General features: G+C 46.0%; 1 protein-coding gene across 3 annotated transcripts in view; it reads left to right on the top strand.

Annotated features, from left to right (window-relative positions):
- The window catches only part of TNIK (TRAF2 and NCK interacting kinase), a 450,083-nt gene that overhangs the window by 59,661 nt on the left and 371,728 nt on the right, over nt 1-18,694 (top strand). For all 3 annotated transcript variants that reach the window (XM_030217217.1, XM_030217218.1, XM_030217216.1), the window contains exon 2: nt 3,995-4,060. In XM_030217217.1, the coding sequence (XP_030073077.1) occupies nt 3,995-4,060 (66 nt within the window). The remainder of the gene's footprint in view (nt 1-3,994; nt 4,061-18,694) is intronic.

The raw sequence follows: 18,694 nt of genomic DNA, 5'->3' as shown, positions 1-18,694 counted from the left end.
CTAATCTGTTACTCTCATACTACTTCACTATTGTTGAAATTCAAACTCTGTATTTTTAATCTAAACTGTGAGCCACATTGAACTCGAGCTGGTATTCAGGATAATGCGGGATATGAATGTCATAAATAAATAAATTCATTGGTGCTCTTCCAAAGAGCCACCATCGGTACATTTTGCCCCACCAACCCCATGCTCTCCAATCCTCCACTCTCTGGCCCTTGGTGCCAGTATCTTAAATCCAATTCTGTCTGACAGGCAGGGCCGTGCCAACGCGGTAAGCGAGGTAAGCATGGCAGGGGGGCGCCGTCCTCTGGGGGGTGCCCCGCCGCGCCATGCTTGCCTCGCCCTCCCGCTCCCATGTCCCAACTGCCCGCCCTCTTCTCCCCCCAACAAAATCTCTTTTAAATTTACCTCCATCCAGCTGGCAGGGCAGCGAACGGCGCAGCGTCAGTGAAGGAGGCGGCGCTCCCGACGTCTCTACTAGTCTTCCCTTCGCTCAATGTCCTGCCTTCTTCTGACGTCAAGGAAATGGCGTCAGAAGAAGGCGGGACATTGAGCGAAGGGAAGACTAGTAGAGACATCGGGAGCAGCGCCGTCTCCTTCACTGACGCTGCGCCTTCGCTGCCCTGCCAGCCGGATGGAGGTAAATTTAAAAGAGATTTTGTTGGGGGGAGAAGAGGGCGGGCAGTTGGGACATGGGAGTGGGAGGGCAGGGGAGAGAGGGCAGCGATCATCTTCACAGGGGGGGAGGGCGCGCGTTCCAACCGCTTGTCTTCGGGGGGGGGGGCGCCACCCGATCCCCTGCAGGGGGGGGGTGGCACCACCCGATCACCTGCGGGGGGGGGGGGTGCCACCCGATCCCCTGCAGGGGGGGGGTGGCACCACCCGATCACCTGCGGGGGGGGGGGGGGGTGCCACCCGATCCCTTGCAGGGGGGCGCCACAGACCCTTGGCATGGCCCTGCTGACAGGGGAAGTGGAATGGAGCCTACCTCCATAGATGCTCTGACGACGTGTGGAATACTGAGGTAGGATCCAATGAGGACAGAAGAAAAAGAATTAAATTTAATGGTGAAGGGAATCTACAGCATATGAACTGGATCTATATAGGTACTAGACTGAGGCAGTAATTTTCTCTTTCCTTGTGAGAGATTTGAAATTTATATTTATTTATTAGGATTTATTTGCCGCCTTTTTGAAGGAATTCACTCAAGGCGGTGTACAGTAAGAATAGATCAAACATGAGCAATAGGCAATTAGAGCAGTAAAAATATTCAAATAACAATTCAAAGAATGGCATAGTATACTACTTGCAATGTCAACACAATACATAATAGAACAAATTGACAGTGAAGGGTATAAGCAAAGATAGAACATATAGATAGATAAGAGATTAAGACAACTAATTAAAAAAAAATATGCGTTTATTATAAGAAAACATATTGAACATCAACAGCATAGCAACTTCTTTATAGTACACTTATGGTAGAATATACAAGTGCAATACTCCAATATTTTTCAGCCTATTCCTCCCCACCCCCCTTTCGCTTACGCCTCGTGCCTATACCCACCCCCCTCCCCTCCCCTTACCCTCCCCACCCCTGTCTTCAGCAGTTTAAAATCCTACTTCTCGCGACGGGTGTCAAAGTATCCAAGAAGGGCGACCAGGTTTGACAGAACCGATGGCCCCTCTTGGAAGCCAAGTCCCCCACGTGTTTCTTTTCCAGCATACAACGTTGCATCATAGTGCCTCGCCACTGAGGCACACCAGGTGGCTCTGGTTTCAACCACTGCTGCTACTGGGTGGGCCTGGGCCCACCCAAGCCCACCCTTGGCTACGCCACTGCCAGGGACAGTCAACTCTGGGTTTGGAGTACTGCAGGTTTTCTGAAAAAGTGCAAAAATAGATTATCACATACACAAGTATAGTTGGTCAAAGAAGTGGGCTCATTTACATATTTCATCCCTCCCCCAAACAAAAAAATCCAGACCTGGTTGCCGCTGAAGCCAAGTAACATAGTGGATGGACCGTGCAGGTCTTTTTCTGCCGTCATCTACTATGTTACTATGTTACTATGTCAGGTAGTCTTCTTACCCATCAAGACAGACCTCTGCAAAAAGGCTTTCAGTCCCACAGGGGATGTAAGATGACTAACTTAGAGAAAGTTGCAAATTTACCCAGAGATATTCAACTCTTGGCTTCAGCGGCAACCAGGTCTGGAGTTTTTTGTTTGGGGGAGGGATGAAATATGTAAATGAGCCCACTTCTTTGACCAACTATACTTGTGTATGTGATAATATATTTTTGCACTTTTTCAGAAAACCTGCAGTACTCCAAACCCAGAGTTGACTGTCCCTGGCAGTGGCGTAGCCAAGGGTGGGCTTGGGTGGGCCCAGGCCCACCCACTTTGGGTTCAGGCCCACCCAGTAGCAGCATACCTATGATGTGGCTGGCAGGGATCCCCAAGCCCCACCACCGAAAACTCCCAACAAGTGTCCCTCCTGCATACCTTGTAAGTAGCAGATCTTCGCCTGCAGTGGGCAGTGACATACATACTGTTCACACCGGCCCCACAGCCTTCCCTCTGATGTATTTCTGCCTAGGTGGAAACAGGAAGCTGCATCAGAGGGAAGGGTGTGGGGCCAACATGAGCAGTGTGTATTAGTTGCTGCTCGCTGCTGGTGAAAATCTGTAATTTAAAAGGTATACGGGAGAGGGGGGATGTTTGAGAGACCATATGGCATGCAGGCGAGAGAAGGAGAGACCAAATCATCTGTGGGACGGGGCGAGGTTCTTCTGCCCGCCCATCTTGGGCCCAGGCCCACCCAAAATTGGGTGTCTGGCTACGCCCCTGGTCCCTGGTTTTGCACAAAGAACAATGCATTGTTGTCTTACATTCTCAGGGCGAAACATGGCCATGTTGGTCACTGTTTTTATCTCTTCTGCTCTAATAAATTGCCTACTACCTTACCATCTGGTTTGTGCGGTCTGCTGTTTGCACTGCTGTCTTAAATTCTCTGGTGCCACTGTGTGGTCAGTATCTTGAAATAAAATGAAGAATTTATTTATTTATTGCATTTGTACCCCACATTATCCCACCTTTTTGCAGGCTCACAGAATGTTATTATGAAGTAGTCATTACAAGATCTTAAATATAATCGATAATAGGCTAAAGGTGAATGGGGATAGGATGGAAAGGTGTTAGGTAAGGTAGTGTGAGAAGTGTTTTTTGATGCACATGAGTGGTTTAAGGAATGATTAGTTTCATTGAGGATTACTTTCGTAGGCTTTGTTGAAGAGATGTGTCTTCAAAGAATGGACATTCACCCCGCAGAAAGAATTCTTGGTGATATGCTGGCATTGATGATGATCCCTTTTGAAAATGTATCCCGCTAGGCTGCATGTTCTGCTACGTAAACAATGTTTAATAAGTTACAAATGGATTCTCCTAGGAACCAGTTCTGGAGGTTGACCGTAGCTGGGCAAACAGAAACGGAGGGGGTTTCTTTGCTGTGGATGAGTAAGACCTTTTTTTGAGTGTCGAGACCGAGCTATTAAATTTTACAGGACATAAATTTTTGTGTTAAGACTCATTGCGTGATAAAATTTGCAAATCGCATTTGTAGCACAAGCTGGGGATGTGAATGTTCTAAACATTTGACTGGGGCCTGAAGCAGGGCGTTTTTTAGGTCATTAAAATTCATTGCTCTAACCAATAAAGAACAGTTGTACTCAAAGCAGTTTTTTAAAAAAAACCTTATCACCACTGATATACGGTTCAGCACAGACCCATTGAGACTTTCTGGTCGTAAACACATTCTTTTTATATATATTGCAAAAACAATATTTTCTGCATTTGCTCAGCTCAGGATGGTTTTGTGCTTTTGGAAGTCATGTAACTACAGTGTATTTGGAGAGACTGTGATGATGTAAAAGCCTTTTTGACATTATTGCTTTTAATTCTATTTTGTGTATATATTTTTGTTTTCTTTAGGACCCCGCAGGAATTTTTGAACTAGTAGAACTTGTCGGAAATGGAACATATGGGCAAGTGTACAAGGTAAGATCCAAGAATAAATTTATGCATGGAACCGTTTTGCAGTCCGAGAGATGCATCTCTTGTTTACACTTCTGCAAAGCACGATTGAGATTGTTCTCGGAAAATCAACCTTTTCTCAGCGTCAGCTCAACCGTTCTGCACAAATGCCCTGTTTTTGGTGTCTGAATAATATGCAAGTAAACATTGTTCTTAGACCGAACCTTTGTGAATATAGTTCATGGACCGTCATTGTGAAGATTCCGAAATCCAACCATACTGTGGATTCTGAGGGCTAGGTTTGGGATGTCGTGTGTTGGGGCAGATTCTTGTATTTAAGTCCATAGTCCCATTGAAATCTGTTTAAGTGAGGATGATGATGGTGGTCTTCATTGAAGATGAGTTGGAAGATGTCTTGCAGTTATACTTTTTATATGCATTTTTAAATATATTTTTTTTTAAATAACTTTAACCAACATATATAAAAATGTAAGGGGCTCATTTTCAAAACAAAAAAAAGTCCAAAAAATGTCATAAGGTTTAGATAAGTTGAGATTTTCAACACACCATTTTTAGCCACTTTTCTCCACAGTTCATCTACATTTCAAGAGGGCATGTTGGGGGTGTGTTTGGGTAGCACCAAAAGATAGACATTTTTTTTCTGAAGTAGTGAAACAAAATGAAAATGTCTAGGGCCAAAATTAAGACTTTTTTTTTTTTTTGGGGGGGGGGCTAGACATGTTTCAATCATTAATAAGTGACCAAAAGTTCCCGCAAATGACCACTGGAGGGGATTAAGGCAATACCCTCCCCCCCCTTACTCCCCAGTGTTCACAGATCACCTCCCACCCTCCTAAGATGTGACAGTACATACCAGGCTCTGTGACAGTTTCAGATGTGATGGCCATTCTTGTTAGACCATTAGACAAGTCCCGGGGTAGCTTAGTGGTTGGTGCTGTGGACTATTGAGAATATCCTACTCTAACTGGTACACTTGTGGTGGAACATGTGAGCCCTCCAAAAACCACTAAATTACCTACTGTACCTACATATAGGTGACACTTGCAAGCTTGAGGGCTATTGTAGTGGTGTACAGTGAGGTACAGTTGGTTTTTCTCTGTTCCTGGAGGGCTCACTGTACAATTATAAGGGGATTATTGTGAGATGTGTACCTGGGATCTTTTATGTGAAGTCCACTGCAGTGTCCCTTAGACTGCTGTATTGTTCTGCTGGGATGTCTGTGTGGCTGGTCTACTAAGAACGAAGGCTGATTTTGGCCATTTTTCTCTTGGCCATTTTTCCACCCCCCCCCCCAAATTGGTCCCAAAAGAAAAACACAATAAACATATAGAAAAAAAGTGATTTTCAAAACAAAAAGATGTTTTTTCAGGTACAAAAATGGTTATGTTCGCCAAAATCAGACTTAGATGTTTTATCAGAAATGCCCCTCCATGTGCACATTTGCAAACTGAATGACACACAATTATACACTGGAAAGAATAATACTGTAGTCTGGTTCGGTCTTATGAAGTCTTGCTAGACCTGCAATTCAACAAAATGACAAACAGCTCTTCAAAGTGACATTAAAACTGTAGACGTTTATGGCCTGTTTTATCAACCCCCGCTAGCGGTTCCCACGCATCAATGCCGATGGAGCCCGTTTAAAGTGAATGGGCTTTGTCGGCATTGCTGCACCGGGAACCGCTAGCAGAGCTTGCTAAGAGGCTAGCGCTAACAATGTTCCATCGTGAATCTTGGTTTAACAAATTAGGAGGAGTAACCTAGTTGTTAAAGTAGCATGGGGGTGTCAGGGTTTAAATCCTGGTGATGCTCCTTGTAATCTTGAGCAAATCTACTACTACTTTTCTATAGAGCTACTTAGACGTATGCAGTGCTGTACACATTATATGCAGGTACTTTCTCTGTCCCTAGTAGGTTCACAGTCTAAGGTGTTCTTTTGTACCTGGGGTAATGGAGGGTTAAGTGACTTGCCGAAGTCACAAGGAACTGCAGTGGGAATTGAACCCAGTTCTTCTGGTTCTTAGCCAGTGATGATCCTAGGTCAGCTGCCACCCGGGACGGATCGCCGATGCGCACCCCCCCCCCCCCCCTGAGTGCAGCGCAATGAAACACCCCCCCCCAGCGTGTCAACCCCCTCTCCCCCGGGTGCATTCTTGGCTGCTGGGAGCAGCCGCGCGGCTCTTGGCGCCGCTGGCTCCCTCTGCCCTGGAACAGAAGGAACTGGTTCCGGGGCAGAGGGAGCAGGGAAACAGCGGAGCCGACAGGCATGCGGCTGCTCGCTGCACCCCTCCAGCGGCGTGCACCCGGGGCGGACCGCCCCCACCACCCCGCCCTTGCTACGCCGCTGTTCTTAGCCCACCTCACTAACCGTTAGGCTAGTCCTCCATTGGTTCTCCATTTCCTCAGGTACAAACCTAGGGCCTGATTTACTTACTAATGTATGTTAACATATTGAAACACAATAATGCAAGATATGCATTTTGCAAATAGGCGCCTTTGATAATTTTTTGTTACATTTGTACCCCGCGCTTTCCCACTCATGGCAAGCTCAATGCGGCTTACATATTGTATACAGGTACTTATTTGTACCTGGGGCAATGGAGGGTTAAGTGATTTGCCCAGAGTAACAAGGAGCTGCCTGTGCCTGAAGTGGGAATCGAACCCAGTTCCCCAGGACCAAAGTCCACCACTCTAACCACTAGGCCACTCAATGTGGCTGCGCAGGCTTCTGTTTCTGTGAGTCTGACGTCCTTCACGTACGTGCAGGACGTCAGACTCACAGAAACAGAAGCCTGCGCGGCTGCATTGCTGCTCTGCAAGGGCAGGCTTCTACATGGAATGTTGCTAGTGGAATAGCAACATTAACATTCCATGTAGAATCTCCAATAGTAGCAACATTCCATGTAGAATCTCCAATAGTAGCAACATTCCATGTTGTTGTTATATTTGTACCCCGCGCTTTCCCACTCATAGCAGGCTCAGTGCGGCTTACATATTATATACAGGTACTTATTTGTACCTGGGGCAATGGAGGGTTAAGTGATTTACCCAGAGAAACAAGGAGCTGCCTGTGCCTGCGGTGGGAATCGAACCCAGTTCCCCAGGACCAAAGTCCATCACTCTAACCACTAGGCCACTCCTCCACTGGGGCATGTTAATATGTATTTATAAATCTCTAGCCCCTTGATTATAAGCATTCTGGAGATAAAGAAGTACCTACATTGCCTGAATTTGATTTGCAAATGAAAAGCTGTGAGCTCTGAGTTGATTAATAAATTATTGATAATTGTCCTCAATTTAGAAACCAGACCCCCTGGGAGAGGGACCATGTTCTAGGGAAGGCCTAGCTTTTCATCAAGTGTTAGAATTGGGCTTTTGCTTTTATTTGACATGAAAGTACAAAATGAGTGCACACAATAGGCCAAAAAAACGAACAAAAGAGAGCTCTGTGCTTTGAAAAATACATTTAGTATCATTCAGTAGTCGCACCATACCTGACGTGTTTCGTCGACAGGCTGTATCGGGGTGAGTGTCACATATATATGACAAATACAAGTACTTAGAAGTAATACAATTTTATAAGTATAATTTCCTTCAAAATGATGGACTTCCGCATGGCCATACTGCATTGAAACATACCTCAATTTTATGTGCATGACACTCGCCCCTAATGGCAACCTGTCGGCAAAACATGTTGGGTAAGCTGAGGGCCTGAATCAGGTGTCTCTTTCCCCCCCCCCCCCCTTTTTGCCTTTGTAGTACTGGTGTTTCGGATCTGTCCTACTTCTGAGCTTGTCTCTCACCTTCTTTCTGCCAAGCTGACCAAATGAGGTGTAGAGCCTTCACTATTAATTAGGACCTAGGGTACCAATGATGGGCCAGAATAATAGTAGAGATGGGTTGGTCCCACGTACTGGAAGACCTCTGCGGTCTATCCAGTCTGCCCAACAAGATAAACTCCTTATACATGTATGCGATACTTCATATGTATACCAGAGTTTGATTTGTCCTTGCCTTTCTCAGTGCACAGACCGTAGAAGGCTGCCCAGCACTGTTCTTGTACTAAAAGTTCTGAAGATTCTGGAATCCTAAAGAGTTACAAGATTCCGGAATCCCAATTAGTAGCAACATTCCATGTAGACCCCAAAGAGTAACATAGTAAATGATGGCAGATAAAGGCCTGTACGGTCCATCCAGTCTGCCCAACAAGATAAACTCATTTTACATGGTATGTGATACTTTATATGTATATCCCAGTTTGATTTGTCCCTGCCTTTCTCAGGGCACAGACGGTAGAAGTCTGCCCAGCACTGTTCTTGTACTAAAAGTTCTGAAGATTCTGGAATCCTAAAGAGTTACAAGATTCCGGAATCCCAATTAGTAGCAACATTCCATGTAGAACCCCAAAGAGTAACATAGTAACACAGTAAATGACAGCAGATAAAGACCTTACTGTCCATCCAGTCTGCCCAACAAGATAAACTCATTTTACATGGTATGTGATACTTTCGATGTATACCCGAGTTTGATTTGTCCCTCCATTCTCAGGGCACAGACTGTAGAAGTCTGCCCAGCACTCCTCTTGTACTAAGTTCTGAAGCTAAAGTTGAAACCCCTTAAAATTTACACTCTAGCCCATCCCTATCTATTCAGTCATTATCAGGACGTAGACCATAGAAACCTGCCTAGCACTGGTTTCGCTTCCCAATTACCGGCATCGCCACCTAATCTCCACTAAGATTCCGTAGACCCATTCCTTCTAAACAGGATTTTTTAGTGTTTATCCCACACGTGTTTGAATTCCATTACCGTTTTCAACTCCACTACCTCCGTCATATATTTTGTTGTATTTTTTCCTTGCTGCTTTACTTTCACCTTCTGTCTTTGCCTGACTTTAGTTCCATTTTTCTTTCTCTTTTTGACTCATCTATTCTCCGTCTGTCCCTCTCTCTTCAATTGCCGAATGTTCTTCTCCCAACAAGAATGTAGTTTTGCACTTTTATTGGTACCAGAGGCGTATTATAAATTGTGGGCTATTTAAGAGTTTACAGTATTATGTAGTAGTATTTAACGACGTATTTATGTTTGATAATGTATTAGGCATTTATTGTAATCTAGAGTTTTATTGTGCAGTTGCCTCGCCTGGAGCACTTTGCAGGTAGGTGGATGATAAGTGACGTTTATTTATTCAGTAACCTCTTTCTTCTCTTACCGCTATTTCACATCTCTCCCATCTGTTAACTGTTACCTGCTTAGCTTTCATCTTGTTCCTCACATCCCTCTCTCAGCTCCGTTGGCTTGTTTAGCTTTCTATTCCCCCCCCCTTTTTTTTCTCCTTACCTCCCAGTTTTCCAACCCCTTTCAATCCTCTGTCTTCCCATTTTCCCCCTCTCTTAGGCATCTTTTTCTCCTCCCTGTGTGCCTCACCCTCTCCAAGCAGTCTCTCGCTAACGTTTTTTTTTTTTTTTTTTTCTCCAAGAATTCTTTCACTGTCGTTTTCTGCCCACAATGGGAATATCAGCAGCCATAGGAGCCAACTTTTCAAAATTATTGGGGTGCTAAGCCTGATGGAAATAACCCCTCCCTGGACACATACAAGGAATTTTCTCAATATTGGGGGTGCTTAAGCACCCACAGAGTTGGCTCCTATGTCAGCAGCCACAGGGATTGTGTTTGTGTAAAAGTGCTCACTTTCACTGTTCCTGTGACCTTTGACTCCCTTACCAGTGAGTGGGGGGGAGAGGAGGCAGCAATTGTTGGCAGTTCACCCCTGTCCCACAGAGCACGAGGAGGAGTGGTACCAGGCCATCACCGGTTGCCTCGGGATAGAGGGGGTTCAAACAGCAGCAAAGGAGGCTGTGGAAATAGATAGAAGAACTGTTTGAGCATAGTGCTGCACTTCCCATTGCTCCTCTCTCCGGGGCTTTCTGTTAACAGTCCAGGAAATGCTTTGCTGAACGAAGAGGAGGGGCAGCCACAGACCCAGAGTTCAGGACTCATTATTCCAGCCCAGTGGCATCATCTTCTGCTCCAAGTGGTGGAGGAGTAGCCTAGTGGTTAGTGCAGCGGACCCAGTTCCCTTTCCCTATTTGGGATTCTAGATGGAATGTTGCTACTATTGGAGATTCTAGATGGAATGTTAATGTTGCTATTCCACTAGCAACATTCCATGTAGAAGCCTGCCCTTGCAGATCAGCAATGCGGCCGCGCAGGCTTCTGTTTCTGTGAGTCTGACGTCCTCCACTTATGTGCAGGACGTCAGACTCATAGAAACAGAAGCTGATATGCAAGGGCAGGCTTCTACATGGAATGTTGCTAGTGGAGGAGTAGCCTAGTGGTTAGTGCAGTGGACTTTGATCCTGGGAAACTGAGTTCAATTCCCATTGCAGCTCCAAGTCACTTAACCCTCCATTGCCCCTGGTACAAAATAAGTACCTGAATATATGTAAACCGCTTTGAATGTAGTTGCAAAATACCACAGAAGGACGGTAGATCAAGTCCCATTTCCCTTTCCCTTTTTCTTCATGTTGCTTGAAGACTTGATCAAGGATCCAGAAGGCTGGAGTCAGGATCTGTTGATAGTCTGCAGAACTATTACTAGGGGTGAGCGGCACCATCTTTAAGCTGGGAATCATTGGCACAGGAGCAACTGGGGATTGCCCCTGCCCCCATTCCTCCCCCCCCACTTCTAGACACTAGCAGCCCCATGATCAATTTCCCTGCGCTGTTCCAAACAGTGCTGTAAAACTAGCGCAGGAACCGCACCACGATCGACACTAATAGCACGCTGAAATTTGCAGGGTATTGGCTTCAATCACAGGGAAGTTATTTCCCCCTGCTGGCCTCCCCTGGTCCTCCTTGAAAAAGCTTCAATCCCTGCGAAATGTCACCGTTAAGTTGTTCTGTCAGGCTCACTGCTCCGATCACACTACTCCATTATTAAAACGCTACCACCGGCTACCTGTTGACAATCGTATTACCTACAAGATAGCGCTCTTAACATTTTTTTATATATATTTTTTTATTTATAAATTGCTTTTGCAATATATTTTCAAACATAACATCTTGAAAGAAAGTGAAACATATTCCTCAGTACATAAAAATAAAGGAAAATCAAAATATACCAAAGGTATTACAGAATTCACTCAAGTCCTACAGTTAAGGATTCCAAGATTTAAAACAGAGGAATCAATATCAGGAAATCAATTAGCGCTCTTAACATTTAACGCTCTTAGAACAGGCCTCCCCGATTTATCTAGCTCGCTTCACCATTCCGTATTCCCTTTTGCCACCTTTTGTCTGTCCCCCTTTGCCTGGAATTCTCTCCTACTGGCCTTTCGTAGCGAATGCTCTCTAAAAATCTTTAAAGCAAATTTGAAGACTTTCCCCTTTCAACAAATGTTTTTGCGAGAAGGGGATACGAGTGTCCTCCAGCAAGGATTTCTATCCCACTCTTCCCATCTCCTCATTTCTCACTTCCCATAACTTTTTAGTATGAGTGTGTATTTGTCCTGTCATACGTTGGCGTTCCTTTTTTTATTGCTTTATAATTGTGATCACGTAAACTGCAATGTTCTGCCCCGGCAGCTAGCGTGGTCTAGAAATTTTGAATAAACTATAAACTACCTCTCTTTAGCACTCTACTGAAGCCTCATGCTTGAGATTGCATTTATGTCTTCTGAAAGTGCCAGGTGTAGGTCGTTTTTAATACATTTGCTATGTAATAGTCATCAAGTTGTTTGTAAATGACGACTGTTTTTGATTAGTTAGCAATAGCTCATTAACGTTTGTCTGTCCTGTTTTACCACATGATTTATTAATTTTGTTATTGCAGGGTAGGCATGCAGTTCAGTTTGTTTAGACAACACTGATATAAATTTAAGTTAAGGCTTAAGTATTTTCTAATTATAGGTCACAAAAGGTAAGGGTGAAGTATTTTCTAATTATAGGTCACAAATGGAAGCACGTGTTAGTGATTTGTGAGCAGCCTTTCAAATGACATGGCAAAGAAAAATCCAGTAAGTTAGAACACTGCCGCTTTAAACGGAGAACATTAAAATACGTTAAGTAATAAGACCGTAAGCCAGTTCTCTGCAAGTCTAGTAAAGTTGATGGAATAGTTGGTATATAAAAAGCAGCCCTCTATCTGTGCAGAGGAGCATTCTGGTTTAGGTACGTACTAGTTTTTTCGCTATGTTCGTCACTTGATTTTTGGTCATTTACCACAAAACGTCCAAAATCGGATTTAGATTTCATTTTGAAAATGCCCCTCATCTTCCATCTTTATAATTTGCAATTAAAAAAAATTGAGAGAGAAAGAAATTAGTTCTGGAGGAAACTGACACTTTGAATCAACTAAACATAAAGGAATCCTGTTCAGAAGGAATGGATCCTAAGTAGCTTAGTTGAGATTGGGTGGCAGAGCCGGTGGCGGGAGGCGGGGATGTGCTGGGCAGACTTATACGGTCTGTGCCAGAGCCGGTGGTGGGAGGCGGGACTGGTGGTTGGGAGGCGGCGATAGTGCTGGGCAGACTTATACGGTCTATGCCAGAACCGGTGGTGGGAGGCGGGGCTGGTGGTTGGGAGGCGGGGATAGTGCTGGGCAGACTTATACGGTCTGTGCCAGAACCGGTGGTGGGAAGCGGGGCTGGTGGTTGGGAGGTGGGGATAGTGCTGGGCAGACTTATACGGTCTGTGCCCTGAAAAGGACAGGTACAAATCAAGGTAAGGTATACACAAAAAGTAGCACATGTGAGTTTATCTTGTTGGGCAGACTGGATGGACCGTGCAGGTCTTTTTCTGCCGTCATCTACTATGTTACTATGTAAGGCTCATCACGTCTGCAGAGTCCACTCGACCTCCAGCATAATCTCACCTTTTTCACAACGAAGGGTTGTCTGAACTTATCTTCTGCTTTCTGAAATTCTCATAGGGTTGGCCTCCACCGCCTCCCTTGGAAAACATTCTATTTATCCACCACCATTTGTGTGAAGAAATTTCCTTGTGTCGCTCCTCATTCTGCCTGCTTGAAACCTCATAGGGTGACTTTGTTTTAGAGCTGATTGTGTCTCGAGACTGGGTCAAGAACCGCTGTGGAAGAGTATACATACTCATATCTTCAAGTCTCATTTCATAGTCTTTATGGGCCAGGTCCTGCACTACTTTGATAGCTCTTCTCTAGTGGCGTAGACAAGGGTGGGCTCGGGTGGGCCCAGGCCCACCCACTTTGGGCTCAGGCCCACCCAGTAGCAGCACACTTACGATGTGGTTGGCAGGGATCCCCAAGCTCCAGCAGCCCAAAACTCCCGACAACTGTTCCTCCTGCATACCTTGTAAATAGCAGATCTTCACCTGCAGCAAAAAGTGACTGATACATACTGCTCGCACCGGCCCCACAGCCTTCCCTCTGATGTATTCCCACCTATGTGGAAACAGGAAGTTGCATCAGAGGGAAGGCTGTGGGGCCAACATGAGCAGTGTGTATTAGTGGCTGCTCACTGCCGGTGAAAATCTGCTATGTAAAAGGTATGCGGGGGAGGGGGGGATATTTGAGAGACCATATGGCATGCAGTTGAGAGAGGGAGAGACCAAATCACTTGTGGGACAAGGCGGAGTTCTACTGCCCACCCATCTTGGGCCCAGGCCCACCCAAAATTAGGTGTCTGGCTCCGCCCCAGCTCTAGATCACCTTTACATAGTACTATAACTTCCTGGAGGTGTGGCCTTTGTAGCTGGACATGAAACCCTAGGTGAGGTCTTGCCAATAATTTGCACAAAGGCATGAACAGCTCATTTTTTTATTTACAGATGATGCCTTTTCCTATAATTCAACAAGGCCATCAGTGGAGCTGCTGATTATCTCTCAGGATATATTCTAAGGTGTTATGTGGACTATCCTTCCACAATGCCTTTTTCATATATGTACATTGGGCTTGGTTTACTTATAGACAGGAAGTGAAACTGTAGTTTTTGGAGGGGAGAGAGGAGAGAAAGTGAGGGGTTGAATTTTCACACCCACCCACACATAAGTCCACGTTTTATACAAGGTTCGTTGAGTAGCATGCTTTAAATTGTGCGCGTGACCAATTTACGCATGCTACTCAATTGAGTAATGAGCCAATTAGTCATAATTGGTCGATAACAACCAATTATCAATTGGCAATAATTGGAATTTACGTACGCTTCTTTTTAGGCATATTCGAAAAAGAGGCGCGCGTAAATTCCAACATGTGTATCTGCAAATTTTGTCTGGGCCACTGGTTTGGCTGGCGGGGGTCCCCAACCCCCGCCAGCCGAAGCCGCCTTCAGCGCGGTCTCCAACGCCGCCGCGTTCGCTGCCTGCCCCCGCTCTTCTTTCTTCTTGCTCCTCCTCTGCCTGCTGACGCTGAGCGGTCTCCGGCACAGCCACGTTCGCTGCCTGCCCCCTGCTCTTTCTTCTTTCTCCTTCTGTGCCTGCTGATGCTGAGTGGTCTCCGGCGCAGATGCGTTCGCTGCCTGTCCCCTTCTCTTCTTTCTTCTTGCTCCTCATGTGCCTGCTGACGCTGAGCGGTCTCCGGCACAGCCACGTTCGCTGCCTGCCCCCTGCTCTTTCTTCTTCTCCTTCTGTGCCCGCTGATGCTGAGCGGTCTCTGGCGCAGGCGCGTTCGCTGCCTGTCCCCTTCTCTTCTTTCTTCTTGCTCCTCCTGTGCACGCTGACGATCAGCGTCAGCGTGCACAGGAGGAGCAAGAAGAAAGAAGAGCAGGGGGCAGGCAGCGAACGCGTCTGCGCCGGAGACCGCACTGAAGAAGGCTTCGGCTGGCGGGAGTTGGGGACCCCCGCCAGCAAAGGTATTGTTTTTGAGTGGGCGAGGCGGTGGGGGGGGGGGGTGGCGGAGCGACACTCAAAACGTGCCCCCAATCCAGGGTTGCCAGATGGGCGGTTTTCCCGCCCAATTGGGCAGTTTTCTGCAACCTGCCACAGGAAACTTTTGCCTGCGGCGGGTTGCGATTTTTTGGGCTTTTTTTTTTTGTGCGGGTTTTGGGCGGTTTTTTGGCTGGCGGGGGGTGGGGCTAACGGCGACAGAAGCGGGGGTTTGGTGACGTATTGGGCGGGGCGATGACGGCGGGGGCGGGGCTGATGACGGCGGGGTGGGGGTGATGACGGAAGGGGCGGGGGTGATGACGTCGGGGGTGGGGTGTGTGCGGTTTTTGGGCGGGTTTTGGGCTGTTTTGGGTGGGAATTTTTTTTTTTATATGGCAATCTCAGGCTCTGGCCCCATCCCACCATGAAGTCTGGCTATGCCCCTGTCTCTGGGTATCTGCTGCCTCCAAAAGGACAGAGAAAATACAGTTCAAATATGTACACTATACACAGTGCTATAGAGCATTAGGAAGGCTTTACAGCAAGCGGTAGTTTATTCTGCCAAATATCTGGCAGTACGTTCTCAGAAGAAGTCCTTGAGTTGCCAACTGAGTGGGTATGTCGTGTTCAGGGCAGTGACTTGGCAGTGTAGCGAACGCAGGTTTCTCTTTAGTACCTCATATTGTGCTGATTCTGTAGATAGAGTTAGAAAGCTCCATGCTGTGTGTTTTTAAAGATTCAGATCTATGCTTGGGGTCCGATATGCTAAGCACTTTCTCTATAGACACAAATTGGGGGAGACCTTTGGTATATGAACTCGTTGCGCTCATTTTTATGTAGTTATCCCACCTGGTATACAGGTATTTAGTTTGTTTGTTTTCCAAGAAACAACATTTATTCATCCCGGAATCCATAGAAACATAGAAAACGATGGCAGATAAAGACCGTATGGTCTACCCAGTTTGCCCATCCATATAATCTACTGTCCTTTCCTCTCTCTCTTAGAGACCCCATGTTCTTTCCCCATACTTTCATGAAGTCAGAAGCTTTTAGATCAATATTTAGCCAGCTGCGCATAATGGCCTCGACGTAATGATATGTTGTGTACATGATTCAGGCTTCATGACAAAGTAAATAGTAATGAAAAATCATAGGATTAAATGAGGATTGCGATACCACCCCTGAAACGTATGCTTGGCTCATTGAATAATTCAGACAAATAGGGGCAGGTACGCTGATCTGATAGATCCTACTATGATTCCCTGATCCCATTGACCTTTAAGAAAATTAGACTCATGTGAAGAAGCTGAGCATATCTTGAATTGAGCTCCCTTCAATTTATATTATATTCAGTGCGGATTGGCTATCTGGATAAGTTTAGGTCCAGCCATTTATGCCGTTTCAAATGGTGCGCCTACGTGCACCAAGTGACATGCATAACTTAATACGTTTTGCATGTCCCTTGAAGACATGCCCATGGTCTACTGATTCCCTGCCCACATATAGCTTCCCCCTCCCCCCAGTTACACACTATAGCACTTAGGTACTACCTTATAAAACAGCACCTACTGTACATTCGGGTGTAACTCCAGTTGGTAGCTATGATGCTCGTAAGTGGAGCGCATGTCTAGGCTCCAATTTATAGCATTACCTCCCATATGTGAATCTACCCAAGCACACAGATATTAAGTGGGCAGGTTAGATGGGCCATTTTGGTCTTTATCTTCCCTCAGTCATTAAGTTACTACGAGCCCCTTTTATGCAGTAATTTTTGGATTTACCATGTTTTAACAGCAAAAGTTAACGCATGGGAAGTACAAAGGTTGCGAAATACAAAACAGGAAAAATCCTCTCTCGACGACAAACCAGAGCAAGCAAAAGTAGAGGCTGATCAAAGACGAGTCAACGCTGGAGATATGAATCCACCAGTCTTTAATATAACAAATTACGCCACTTTGAGCCTGCCCATGGGTGGGAATATTGTGGGATATAAATACTATAAATAAATAAATAAATAAAAGACCCGACACAGGCCATGGACTGTGGAAGCAAGAAGTTTGTTCTATTAGCTTTGAATGTACAAAGATTCGGGCAAGTTGCACAGCTCTAATTTCGAATGTTGCTGTCTTCCTCTGCAGACGTTTAGCGTTTACAGTTTGACCCCTGATGTAGATGCTTGTGTGCGTCGAAACCCGGCCTGTGTCGGGTCTTTAAGTCCAAAGGTTGTTCAGTAATTAAGGGCATATCCGTCATGCGGTAACCACACTGAAATGTTCCTTATTGCGTGTTAAGTGCTTCCATGCTCTCTGCAAACAGTATTAACATCTCCTCTTGAAGAGGCAGTAAGGGGCTCTTTTACTAAAGGGTTGCCGCCGGCCCAAAGTGGGTGCCGGCGGTAGTTCACCCCCAGCGTGTTCCATTTCCTGGGCGTGCTGAAATATTTAAAAAATATTTCCGCAGGTAGTTTACCTGGCGGTAATTGGAAGTGTTGGGGGGGGGCGGCCCAACTATTAGGCCACCTGAGGAGGGGGCCTCAGGCGACCTTCTGCAGGGGTGGCATCTACGCACTCATTGGGGAGCGGCCACCCTGTTCGTCATGTTCCAAACCCGGCAGCGACAGGGAGTTTGAAAATTGTCAATATGATTTCTAGAGTCGGAGGAGTAGCCTAGTGGTTAGTGCAGCGGGCTCTGATTCTAGGGAACTGGGTTCGATTCCCACTGCAGCTCCTTGTGACTCTGGGCAAGTCACTTAACCCTCCATTGCCCCTGGTACAAAATAAGTACCTGAATATATGTAAACCGCTTTGAATGTAGTTGCAAAAACCTCAGAAAGGTGATATATCAAGTCCCATTTCCTCCTATATGGTAACTATCAGATTTAATTTTTGGTTGAAGATATGACAAGGTTCCTCACATATTGTGAATACTTTTAGTCTCACCAAATTTTAATTTGTATTCTTCAACGTTTATCTTTCCTAATTGTATCCTGTACATTCTGCGCAGGGTTTTGAAAATCTACTTGCTAGCTTGCCTGGGCTGAGTGGATTATTTTGACTGATGCAACAGCTTCTTTGGCCCACTCAGGGCTCTGGGAACCAGTTGCGACAAATCGTCTCCCCTCCCCCACCCTCTGGCTGAGATGGTGCCAACACTGTCAGGAATCTTTGGTGTGCAGTGAAGGTGAGAACTAGACATTAGCTTATCTCCTTCCCCTGAGCTAATCTCCCTGTATTCCTAACTTTGGCCCAGATGCATCAACCAAATGTAAAAAAAATCTAAAACGTAAAAGTCCTTAACGAATTAAAAAAAACGAAGAATGCACCAAAAAAACAAGCCGCACATGTTCGGTGCGGTATTGTAAAGTACAATGCATCAAACTGGTGTAATCCCCATCGTTCATCGGCTCCTAAGGCATGCGCAGAGCAGCCAAGCGTTATGCTGGCTGCTCTGCGCATGCCACAAACGTCAAAACAAAAACAAAAAATCAAAACGCAAACACGTTGAAAATAAAAGGGGCAAATGCGCTCGTCAGGAGCATCCTGTATGGACGCCCCCCCCCCCCCCCCCCCCGCCCGAGGTTGCTGCTGCTCCCTGCTTCCCCCTGTATTAAATAAAAAATCAAAACGAAAATCAAAAGTTTAGCAGCCCCGGCCCCCCTCCCTTCCTCTCCCTCTCTCTCTCTCTTTCTCCTTCTCCCACAGCTCTGCCTCCCGCCATCCTCCGCCCCCGTGCCCCGCCCCCTGAGGTCATCGCCGCTGCTCCCCCCCTCCACCGGACCCCCCCTCTGCCTTACCGGG

This window comes from Microcaecilia unicolor, chromosome 10 (assembly GCF_901765095.1).
Source record: "Microcaecilia unicolor chromosome 10, aMicUni1.1, whole genome shotgun sequence".
Classification (NCBI taxonomy): domain Eukaryota; kingdom Metazoa; phylum Chordata; class Amphibia; order Gymnophiona; family Siphonopidae; genus Microcaecilia; species Microcaecilia unicolor.
Note: the sequence above shows the minus strand (reverse complement) of the source record. Positions and strands in the feature narration are given on the sequence as shown.